Here is a 13,039-nt window from a genome sequence, read left to right on the forward strand (position 1 = left end):
ATTTATTCAATTATATACACTTGGAATCCAAATATATATTAATTTTTTCGTAAAGGTCTAAGATATTGCATTTGAGATATTAAAAATGGACTGACTCCAAATGGATTATTGTTTCAATAGTCATAACTTTAAAAATAATATAAATTTTATAGGGTAAAATGATTTTATAAATTACCTTAGATATTTCTGTGCACTACCAAATTTGTAGAAAAATTATTACATAAATATTTTATACTTATTCCACATAGGATATTCAAGTTAACTATACACTACAGTCCAGCACTGACTTAACCTTATTCTTTAAACAGCAATTTAAGAATATAACCAATATTTTTTAAAAGTATTTACATTATTACATTAATACATAATTATTGTTAGCAACTACGATATTAAAACACTAGCTATTCTGGATTAAAAAAACCACTCATACCTATTAAAATGAGGTATAGTTAAGAAAAACAAAATGCACATTGGTTTTTAAAGCACAGCGTGGTTCAGGGATTTTTTTTCCTGTTAGTTATATTGGCCCAAGTATAGAGCAGCTACTCTTCATAAAAGAAATGAGAACACAAACAAAAACAAATAATAAAAAAAAAGGATTAATTACCCCAAGTCCAGGTCCAATGCACACACTGTGTCCCTTATCCTGCCACCTGTGTGTAGCAACCCCTCACCAGGGACCCTGCCCGAGCACCTCGGCAAAGGCGTCAGTGGCCTGATGACATCCACTAAAACCTCAAACAGCTCTCATTCCCTTCTCTTAGCAAGCATGGATTTCTTCACAGGGAAAGGGATTAAAGCAACTCTGTTATGCTCCCATGGGGTCATTTTGGTGACAGATCCCAGGTCTCCTATCCCAGGATGAGCAGTGTCTACAGGAGCAGCTGTGGAGCCGTCCTGCATTGGACTCGCCCAAAAGAGAATATCACTGGAGCTCTTCCCGGGCAACTCAAAAATTTGACAAAAAGACACATAGTTGAAATGTGTTTTTCTCCTGAATTCTAAAAAAATTCCTCTGGCCAGGACAACACCAGAATTTAATTTCATCTTGATGGTGACAAGTTGATACTGGTCTCAGCCATGAAGCAACATGTAATCTAGCTGTCTAAATCACCGCACTGCTGAAGTGGCTCCCCCTAAATTTTACCAATTTCTTAATCTTTATAAACTTCATACAATAAAAGACAAAGACTAAAATAATTACATAAAAAGGTTATCTTTATTCTTTTGGGTTGTTAGCAATGTAATTATTTTTGGTAAAACAATTTCCTGCATGCAGTTCATCAGTACACTATGAGCCAATAATTTCTATAAAAGCAGGAGCCCATCAATATTCTAGTTCTTTTTTAAGAAATGCAAAGTGTTTCACTTCCCATTGCACAAGTTCGCTATTCATCCTCATGAAGAAAGATTTTTGAGTAAGAAATTATATTTTAAGTGTTTCTATTGCAGTGTGCACCAATAAGTAAAGCAGATAGTGTGAGATAAACTCTGGGGAAACAACAAGGTTCCTATGACTAAGATTACCCTGAAAATCAACGGACAGGATTATAACATTAAAAAAGGCCTATCTATGGATCAGAAAAAAATTTGTACTGTCCATTTGTTTTTAAACTACTCCTTATTAAAAGCTGTTTAAAGCAATCAGCAGGAATTTTCAATTACATATTTTATATTACTTTTCTGAATGGTAAAGTGTCAAAGACAGCAATAAAAATTAATAACAGGAAAATATGTGTAATTTCTTATAGTAAGTATAAAATCTTATAAAATAAAACTATTTTTAAATAAAAAGAATAGACATATAATTTTTTTCTAGCCCCGTATTTTAAGCCATCTATTTGCCTGTATAGTCCAGTACCTTTCTGCATATTTGCTGATTACAACACTCACACAAAATAAAATCTTTAATAGCAGCAAACAATTGCTTACTGGTATGAGGAACGATAGTCTTGTCAAACTGTTTTTCTTTTTACCACTTACTTCTCTTCCCATGTTAAATTTTAACAGCTGTAGGATAATAGCAGCAAGCATGCATCAGTTAGAGCTTCCAATTATTTGAAGTATCACAGAACATATCATAGTATCTATTGAAATGTTGTAAGCTAACTTACTAGGGTACATATTTGACACATATACAGTAATTAGGTCATTGTCTCTTTGTTCAGAAGGGTACCACTGTGTAAAACAACTGATTAAATAACAGAGGGTATTTTACTTACAGGTACAGTGTCAGCCTGAATGCAAAAAAACTCATCTAAACCCCAGTGCAGGACAAAGCTGGTTCCAGTACATCTTTTTAGGCATCTCAGCTCTCTACAGAAGGTTACATTACAGTGGAAACCTGACTATATTGCCAAGGGGGTGTCAAAACCACCTCTCTCACGTACATATTTTGTATTTCTATGATCCATCCTTCCAAAGTAGGGAAATTTAAATGAGGTATATATTAAAGTAGTATTTTTCCCCAAAGGTACTCTGCTATCATTGTATAGCTTTGACTACTTTCCTAAGTGGGATATACTCATGAGAAATAAGAAGTGTAGCAACAGACTTTGGAATAAAGCATGGATGTTACTCACAGTATCAAGGGTCAAAACATAGCACATTTTTTTAAAAAAATATTATTTTTTATAGGCAGAATTTGGCATTTGTAGCTTTTCTGTGAAAAGAATTGCTTCAATGTTTCAGGAATTCTGAGCTAGCTTGTACTTCGAAAGTAATTTTTTCCACAGTTTTGCAATTTTCCAAACAGGAGCTCTATGCAGCATAATTTATTTAAACCACTGTATCTGAAATGGACAGTACAATAAATTAAGAACTACTAAAAGGTAATAAAAATAATTATATTAAACTTAAAGGACTAAGGTACCAACCTCTTCTCTGTAAAAATTATTCCCTTGCTTGATTTACTGACAAATTCTCTATCTGGACTCTATTGGTTGTTTCATAGTTTGCTGTTTCTTTGATCTACATCCTGAGGTTCGGCAATCTTGAATCCTGATTTTTTTGCCTTTAGAAGTGGCTTGAAGAGAACTACATTCATATTATGATGCAATAATTACATATTCCTGACATTTGTGTTCCTCTGCACATAAGAGTATTATTTAGTGTTTATCTAAATTAAGAGTAGATTTTGTTTTCTCAGCACAGCAGAATTAATAAAGCAGTATGTTATTCAAAGCAAATGAGATAATGAAAAAGAGCTGACACACATGGAACACAGGAGATGAAATGTACACAGTGGAAACACTTATTCCACAGAAGTACAGGCTTATTAGGACCCATTAAGGGTTCCAAGTAGAAATTTTGTGTCTCTCAATTAGTAACAGATGTTAATCAAAACTATTGCTCTGCAAGTTTGTTTCCTTGTTACAGACCAGGAGTTTACTAGTGAAGGACCATTGTCTTAGATAGGCACTGACTGCAGCAGTCAGTAAGTATGTAAAAACTTAAAATTTTGGCATAATCCTCCAGTAACAGTGCTACTGACAAAAACATATTTTCAAGCTTGTGAACACTCATCACGGATAACCTCTGCCTTTTATTTTTTGTTTCCTCTTCTGTCTTTTCCTTTGTCTTCCTTTTCTGATTTGTCATCTTCATATTTTTCTTTTTCTGGTTTTGTTACACTGTCATAAGAAGGCGGAGCTGTGGTGGATGCAGACATATCCATTTTCTCTGGAGATGAGTTTTCACTCAGCTTACCAACAACCGTATCATTTTTGATAAGCTGATCACCCCCATCTTTCTGATACAGAAATGAAAGCTTCTTTACTGACTGTCTTAGAAGATGACGTCTGTAAGCACGCTGAATTATACTGGCAGAAATTTCTTCCTGTTTTCGTTTCAGTGTGGTTGTAATTGGTTCATAGGAAGCTTTAGAGGGATTGGATGCCATAAACCGATCTTCCATCTGTATTCTGAGGGCATCCATCTCCCCACTTTCCCCCAGCACACGCTTTGTGAAAGCAAACAAGATGTCAAGGCAGTGAATTCGGTCACCACTCACCACAGGCAGATCCATTGCAATAAGCTGGACTTTGTTTGGTTTTGGTATATTAAGAGGAGGCTCTAGAGCAGCTGCAAAATCAGACAGTTTGCTATATTCTATGAATTGTGTTGCATCAGGATCATATTTTTCCCAAACCTCATAGAACATCTCAAAGTCATCCTCACTCAAGGGTTCAGCACTTTCTTCAGTAGCAACACTGAAGTTCTCCAAAATCACAGCAATGTACATGTTCACCACTACCAGGAAGGAAATGATAATGTAACTGACAAAGAAGAAAATCCCAACAGAAGGGTTGCCACAGTCACCTTTCACAGAGCTCCCTGGATGATCTTTATGGGGGTCACAGTCTGGAGCCCCACTGTTAAGGATTGGATTGAGCAAATTATTCCAGCCTGCGGACGTGGTGATCTGAAACAGGCAGATCATGCTGTTGCCAAACGTTTCAAAGTTGAACATGTCATCAATCCCATCTTCCTTTTTGACATAGGCGAAGTTGGACATGCCAAATATGGCATAGATGAACATGACTAGGAAAAGCAGCAGTCCAATGTTGAACAGAGCAGGAAGAGACATCATCAAAGCAAAAAGCAGAGTGCGGATTCCCTTAGCGCCTTTAATGAGGCGCAGGATTCGACCGATTCTGGCAAGCCGTACAACTCTGAACAAAGTGGGTGACACAAAGTACTTCTCAATCATCTCAGCTAGAAACATACCTGTGGAACATAAAAATAAATTAAGAGAGTAAGTTTTTAACACAGATTACATTTTCCACAAAAAAGTATAAACATCCCACACCAACTCTTGTTGGGGAATTAGTGGAACATATAATTTGAGATTAATTTTATCTGCTATGGATAATTTTAGAATTTTTTCCCTGCACTTTTAGAACACAACCCCAAACCTAGAAGTATTAACACTGATATAGAATTATTTAGAAAGTTAGCATGCTCAAATATGCATTTCATTTACTAAATAATCAAGAGCAATTAAGTAACTCCTCTAATTGGCACAACTTGACAGAGATAAATCATTAAATAAACAGATAATTATATTTCATTTTGAACATAAGAATTTCTTACCTATTATTGAAAGAATAACAACCACAAAATCGAAAATATTCCAGCCAATGGTGAAGTAATAATAACGGAGTGAAAATATTTTGAAGACACATTCACCAGTGAAAAGGACAACAAAGACCAAGTTAATCCAATATAAAATATTTTGCATCAGTTCAGTCTGGTCATCTGTTTCTATCATCATTGTGACCATGTTAAGACAGATTAAAACCATGACAGTGATGTCAAATAGTTGCCGTGTTACAATATCAAACATCAGACCTTGCAATTTGTTCTGAGGGGAGAAAAAAGAAAACTTTATAGTATTTTTATGTAATAAACAGCTGTTTCCTCCCTCCCATTTCATTCCTCCTCTCCCAAAATATACAACCAAGCAAAAGGCTCAAAAATCTAAGACAACCATTCTCTAGTAGTTTATATGCCAGTTGAAAGTTTTCCCCTCAAAACCCAACAAGCCTATATTTCTTCACATTCTTTGATTCTCTGCTTCTTCAGGCAAAACAAATATGAGGGATTTTTCCTGCAGAACAGATACATGTACATTTCAATTCAGAATGAAGAGATAATTTGAATAAGGCTGAAACACTTTAGAGTTAAATGAGAAATTTTATTATAATTAATGTACTGCTGCGATTTCTCCCCAGATACAGACTACATAGTAACACTATTCTTACCACTGGTCGAGGTATAGGCTTTTGTGGTTTCTTTGATCCCAGCTTCTTCATTGCATTGTAGTATTTCTTTTGTTCTTCTGTCATGAAAATGTCTTGACCTCCAAGGTAAATTAATAAAAGAAACCCCAAATCTGATTACAGCCAAGCCTTTACATCCATTATTTCACAGCATTGCAGAACATGGTTTCAATGAACCCTTTATTCATCCTTATATATTGTTACCAAAACAAAAACCATAATTATTTCAAAGACTGTTAAAATATCTGATGAATTTTCAAGGAAAAATGAAAGAAATTAAGGAACAAAGAAAATCCCAAGAACTTCTATCTATTTCTTATTAAAAGAACAATACCTATCCGATTAATTCAGTTAAATAAATAAAAAAACAAAACAACTTGTGATATATATATTTCATATACAGTTATAAATCTAGCATCATATATTCCACACTGCAAATCCATCTACCAGAAACAAAACAGCTTCAAAGGTACAAAGATACACTGTGAGCAGATACGTCTTCAGGTAAAATATAAAAGAAGAAAGAAATTACTCATTTTACTTTTCAGGATGTGCATTTTACCATTTGAGTATAGGTATTTCAGTCCAGATGATATATAAACAGTGTATATGAAGCTTGATCATCCCCCTACATTGTACTGAGTTCATCAGTTTACTCTGCATGGGTTTACTCTGGAGTTTCTTATCTGAATAAAAGGATTTCTAGTCTGGTATGTGTAATACACACATGGAAACTCTTATCAGAAATACAATTTATATTGACAAGTAACTTGTTTTTTTCCTTTCATGCACTTGTTTTCAATTAGGTATGCATGATAGCAAAGCAGTGGCATTTGGAAATGAACTTCTGAGTCAGGGTTGATTCTGTGACTTTGTCACACCTTTGTTCTGTAAATTTGTCAAATGTGTCAAGTGTCAATCTTACAGACAAAGTAATGATAAGACTGAATGAAGGTGTGTTTAATTTTCAGCTGTGGCTATATATTGACATGAAGACTTAGAAGTCAAAAGAGACTGTCTTTAACAAACTCTCAACATAAATATTCAAGTAAAATTAACTTCTTGAAGGGTAAGTTTTGGAAGAAAAACAAGAAGTTGATTTGATAATTATGGTGGAAATGTGCTATGACTGTTGGAAGATTTCACTCAGTGGGAAATAAATAAATAAAAAATCCATGAAGAAAGTGGGATTGGGCTGGGGATTTCTTCTGCTGTCTCACTGATGTAATGACTGTCATGAGTGAACAAGGCATCCTTGTCCCAGTGTTCTGTTCCTAGGGACAATATAGGCCTCAAGGCAAGATACCCTTAAGGACCAATTAGGAAATTGACAGAAGAACATTGCCTCCCTCATGGAACTAATATAATGAAAGTAGGATGAACACAGGAACCACAGAACAGCAGAGATAGTATATTGCAACATGAGGTCTTTTCCCATTCATATCCCAACATGCCCAAATGTCAGTGATACTAAGAAAGCACAAAGACAATAAAAATACTGCTGGGTAGCCATGAACTGTGTGATTTGCACATTTCTAGGAACACAGGTACACCTATAAATTCAAAAGACAGTTAATGCTTGCTAATTTGCTACATAAAACTGAAGAATACCGTATAAATAGAATTTTCCCCAGCCCAATTGCATGTCCAGTATTTTATTTTCTTGGTGACTTACAACAGCTCCAAATGTACAGGGGGTGTACACCACATTGCCAGAAAAAGCCCGTTAGCAGGAACCCTTATCTGCCTTCTGAGACATGATGATTCCAGTGTCTGCCAAGTGAACTTAATAGAATTTATAATTACCTCACTACTAAGGTCACCTTGTTAAATATTGACTGCCAAAAATACCATTAATATTGTGTATAACCTTAGTCTTGCTCTCAAGGATGAGAAATAGATCCACATTCCTGCTAAGTACTGGAGTTTACTCCAGTAAACTCCAGTAAACTCCCCTGAAGTTTATGCCAAGGAAGGTGCAAATATCTTGAAGGATGAAGATGACACCATTTATGGTTTAAATAGCAAGTACAATTGAATTTGCCATCATAGCCTGAATTTTCATCTATTTAAATGTTCCTAGAGTTCTTGACACAATCCTGCTCTCATTTAAATAATAGAAACAGCTTAAGTTGAAAAGAAAACCTACATATTGTCAAATGACACCCATTTTCTTTTTCTTGCAAATTCACTAACTCAAGACAGTTTCCCAGCCCTTTCTAATCTTACAATACATAGCAGTATTTTCAGCATTCAGCTTGTCAGTCTCTGTAATGGAGGCCTTCACAATCCTGCTATATGTTATCTCCTTATCAATTCTGACATTTATTGTTTTGCATATTCTCTTCTTTCCTGCCTTTTATTTGCTTGAGTCATCTGCACTTTCACATAGCTTGATCACAGCACTGTAAGGTTAAGAAAAACGAAGAGATAACTTTCTGATGGACAACATATCACTGGGCTGTACAGGGATGTGGAGAACACTCAGACACTCAGTGTAAGTTTAAATTACTTCAAATGCCTTAAAAAGAAAAGACTGTTACTTCATTATTTTGAACAAACAAAAATCTTAAAACCCGAATTCTTTTTTTCTTTCTATTACTACAAGGAATTTCAGAAACTCTTATTTTAACTTGTATGCATTTGCTGAATACTTAGCAAAAGTGAAGAAGTGTGAAAATTAAACATGAGGTACTTATCTTCTTTTTTTGTTGGTTGAAGTTGTCTATGATGACACCAATGAATAAGTTTAGGGTGAAAAATGATCCAAAAATAATAAAGGCCACAAAGTAAATGTACATGTACAGGTTATCTTCATACTTGGGCTGGTGCCCTACCTATGTAACATAGAAAAACAGTAAAGCATCACAAATAACAGTTAATACAAATCAAAGATTCCTAAGCAGGAAGAGAAGTTGCATCCAGATGGACAGGGGATACGCCAAGCTGTTCAAGGGAGTAAACCCCACTCTTTTGGAGCATACACTACACTTGCCTTATATTTCAACTTGAAAATCTAATACAGGTTTCTGTAATTGAATACATTGCAAGACTTGCCATTCCTTCTCCCTCTGTCTGTTCTCTTTGATAACATTTAACATTCCATGTAGGTACTACTGAATTTGACAGAAATGTGCAAATCTCAAAAGCAATTCAGTTCCTATAGACTATATGCAAATCAAGAGCTGGACTGAAGAGCAAATAGCAAGATTAAAAGAAAAATAGGTAAAACTGATCAAATTTGGTTTTTGAGGTCATCAGAGTCTGCAGCTCTGGATTAGCTTTTGCAGTGATGCCTCTTGGCTATTTGGGTTAATTTTGAAGATACAGGAAAAACTTATTTCCTGATCTGTACAATCTCAGACATAAATTAATAGAAAACCACATCTCATAATATTTGATTTTTACAGAATAATTATTATGTAAGTACTAAATTATAAATCTCTACAGCTATACTTTTTTTTTTACCTGTTAAAAATATAAGTACTTTACTTATATATTATTTACTTATAGATTTATATAGAAAAATTAATCAGGGCTTTACATTTATTTTTTTATATTTTAGTTCATTTCAATTGCCATTCAAGAAGCATTACATCAATCATGCATTTGTTTTCCCTCAGTAAATATATTTATTTTACTCAGTAGATTTTATATTGCACTCACTTGTGTAGAATCAACTGCAGCATACATAATCTCCATCCACCCTTTAAATGTTGCCTAAAAACAGAATTTGTTAATATTTTCTATCAAAGCTCCAGTTCTAAGAACATTCTAAATAAAACAGTGTCTTCTGCAATGTACTTGTATTCATAACAGTAAAGAGACTATTAAAAGTCTGGTGAGTTACAAGTGAAGCATGCACAGAAAGTTCATTACTGTGGAATATCTTCCCCTAATTCTTAAAACACTGAATAAATTCTAATCTTCTTGGAAATTCATATAAACTCTTTGCCAGTTGCAAATCAGTATCACCATACCAGTGATTTATTTCCCAGGGAAATGTGACGTGCTGGTTGCCATCTGTAAAGCATTACCTGAACAGGAAAGGCACTGTGTCCTTTGGCATTCCAGTAAAGCCAAGTCCCTGTTGTCAGGATACAGGGAACCTACATGAACAGCTAGTCCACCTGCACTGAGATGGCATCTAATTCAAATCCACTAGAATATCAGGAGCTCCAAGAAGAGACTGGGTGAAGCTGCCCAAGAATTCAGTAGCTCATCCATCCCAGTGTGTGCCATGGCACAGGGAGCCACAGTGTCCACAGTGTGCCATGGTATCCATGGGGGCCATGGGAGGCTGTGTTGGGCCACACTGGGGCACAGGGGGCTACCACCATGGCATGCCATGGGGGTCACAGTGGGCTACACACAGCTCTGTGCACCTTCCAGAGTCAGTACCCAGCCTGGATCCACTGCTTCTCCTCCAGGACCTCCCCTGCACATCCCAGGCTCTGACTCCCCTGTAGCTCCATTACTGATAGAACCATTCTGGAATGCACCATTGCTCTGCCCTGAGGGCAGCACATGGTGAAGACACCAGCTGTTCCCAAACACTGCTTGGTTTTCCTCAGGGTGTTTATAATATGGGTTTCAGTTCTAACTTCCTGACTACCAAAAAACCAGAGGGCTTCTTCAAGAAAAAAAAATCAGCCACCATCGATAGGCATTGTTCAGATATACTAAGGAAACAGTCCTAGAAGAAATTAAAAAAGGTAAGTTGACCCATAAAATCTTAAGAAAATAATATAATCATAGAATGGTTTGGCTTGCAGTGATCTTCAGAAATTATCTAGTTTAAACCCTTTGTCACAGGCAGGGATGTCCTTCACTACCTCAAAAACTTCCAGTGATGGGTAATCCACATCCTCTTGGCAACCTGAATGTCTCAATGCATTATCACTAAAAAAATAAGTAAATCTTCCTTAAGTCCAATATAAATCTACCTTCTTTCAATTAAAAACCATTGCCATTTGTCTTGTCATTACAGGGCCTGGGAAAAATTTTCCCTCACTCTTTCTTATAAGCCCTCTTTAAACATTGAAAGGACACCATAATGTCTCTCTGGAGCCTTCTCTTCTCCAGGATGAACAAACCCAACCCTCTCAGCCTTTCTTCAAAGGAAAGTTGTTCCAGTCCTCTGATCTTTTCCTTGGCTGTCTTCTGGACCTCTAAGAGGTCCTATCTTGTTCTGGTGAGGTCTCATGAGAATGAAGTGTATAGGGAGAACCACCTCTCTATCTGTTGGCCACACTTCTTGTTGGCCAGCCCAGGATATGATTGACTTTGCAGTCAAATCCTGTGCAATTACATGAAATGGAAGCATACGTTGCCAGCTCATGTCAAGTTTTTTTCCACCAGCATTCCAAGACCACGTCTGTGGGACAGACCTCAATCCATTCATTTTCCAGTCTGTACTCATACTGGGGATTGGCCTGAACTAGGTGCAGGACCTTGCATGTGGCCTTGAATCACATGATGTTCAACGAGTTCAACCTTCAGCTGGCTGAGGTCCCTCAGGCTGGCATCCCCTGTAAGCCTATCACAAAGCTCAGCTTGGTGTCATCTGAAAACTGCTGAGGGTGCACTCAATTCCATTATCAATGTCATTAATAGAGCTATTAGAAAGTACTGGTCCTACAGCAAACCCTTGAGAGTACCACTTGGAACTGGTTTCCGCTTGGACACTAAGCCACTGACTGTAAGTCTTTTGACATGGCCATCCAACCAATTCCTTATCCCTCTAGAGGGCCTTCATCAAACTTACTCTGGTGAGCTGTGATACTGAGGGCATGAAAGGTGTGAATGATATGTTTACTGCAGTCATTGCATAGGTGAACTGTAGATGCAAGACATGCTAAATGCTAAAAGCAGTGCCACTCTCTAAGCTGGTAATTGATGCAATTTCCCAGTACTGTTTAGCAATAGCTACTATTACCTCTTGAAGCAATCAGACAGTAGCCTGGCTAGCACAATACTAACTACTAAACTCTACCATTTGGAAATTTTTCAAAACAGAATAATTACCAATTGCTTATGAGTACAAATGATTTCCCAGAAGCATTTTGTCAAATGAACCTTATTATGAATATATGTTTGTCTTATTGGCAGTTTACAGACACTTTCTCTAAAAAAGGCTCATGCCTAGAAATCTAGCACTCTCTTCTTTGAAGATCAGATAAGTCCTAGAACGTATCCATGACAACCACAGTAAAAATATTAGTCAAAATGCCTTAAAAGATAAAGAAAAGAAAATAAAATGAAACCTAGCTGCAGTTTTTAACCAGATATTTTAACTATATACTGTATTTCTGTAGCACTTGAAAAAGCACTAGCAGTTGGGTGCCAAGCAACTTTATGTCCATCAGGTAAATATTAGATACCACTCCTCTCCCAAAATGTATCCGGAGAATGTATCACATTTTTACCATAAGCAACATTAATCAGACCCATAGAACAAAATTATAAAGTCAAATTGTCCTGGGGTGACAAATCCAAATCCATTTATTTATTTTAAAATAACATTGAAAATGATGGAATTAAAAGATATCGCTACTAAAATTAAAGTTGGAAAATATATCCACTTACCACTTGAAGCAGAGAAAGATAACCAATTGCAACATTATCAAAGTTTACTTTCACATTTTTCCACCGAACACCTCCAGAAGTCCTGTTCAGATTTTCACACATACTTTTATTACTGACTTCCTCTGGTGTGAACATCTCATTATTTGTGGTGTTAACACAGTGATAGAACTTTCCAGCAAACAAATTGACTCCCATAATGCTGAAAATTAGCCAGAAGGTAAGGCAAACCAGAAGTACATTCATTATGGATGGGATTGCTCCAGTAAGAGCATTCACAACCACCTAGACAATAAACAGAGAAAAAAACCAAAACTTTAAAAACAACACAAGCATTTTGGCTTTTTTTATAATCCAGAAGATGATTTAAGGTAAAACATTACATTATACTGAAGTAATGCAAATAGAAAAGGAGTAATGCATGTCATATAACCAAACATGCTACTCTTGGCCTTGCTAACATTCAATTAGTGTTCTTCCATGATTTTATAATCTGGCATATTTTTAAGGATTTGTTTTACGCAATTCTTTTCCTTTTTTTTTCTTACCCTCATGCCTTCAAAGCGTGACAAAGCTCTTAGAGGTCTCAAAGCTCTTAATGTTCGGAGAGATTTAATTGCACCAAATTCTGAGAAACCAAGGGCAGTAGCTACTAAGCTAACCAACGAGAC

At 36.1% G+C, this 13,039-nt stretch overlaps 1 protein-coding gene across 5 annotated transcripts in view; it reads right to left on the bottom strand.

The window, feature by feature from the left end:
* Positions 1 to 1,237: 1,237 nt before the first annotated feature.
* LOC102110821 (sodium channel protein type 2 subunit alpha-like) overlaps positions 1,238 to 13,039 on the bottom strand; it is a 138,927-nt gene continuing 127,125 nt past the window's right edge. For all 5 annotated transcript variants that reach the window (XM_088059198.1, XM_088059197.1, XM_088059195.1 and 2 more), the window contains 7 exons: positions 12,917 to 13,039; positions 12,372 to 12,653; positions 9,450 to 9,503; positions 8,483 to 8,620; positions 5,766 to 5,870; positions 5,095 to 5,365; positions 1,238 to 4,728 (listed from right to left, as the gene is read on the bottom strand). In XM_088059198.1, the coding sequence (XP_087915324.1) occupies positions 3,545 to 4,728; positions 5,095 to 5,365; positions 5,766 to 5,870; positions 8,483 to 8,620; positions 9,450 to 9,503; positions 12,372 to 12,653; positions 12,917 to 13,039 (2,157 nt within the window). In that variant the 3' untranslated portion in view covers positions 1,238 to 3,544. The remainder of the gene's footprint in view (positions 4,729 to 5,094; positions 5,366 to 5,765; positions 5,871 to 8,482; positions 8,621 to 9,449; positions 9,504 to 12,371; positions 12,654 to 12,916) is intronic.

This window comes from Pseudopodoces humilis, chromosome 8 (genome assembly GCF_049639895.1).
Source record: "Pseudopodoces humilis isolate 2021_Gansu_Grassland_sample_001 chromosome 8, ASM4963989v1, whole genome shotgun sequence".
Lineage (NCBI taxonomy): Eukaryota > Metazoa > Chordata > Aves > Passeriformes > Paridae > Pseudopodoces > Pseudopodoces humilis.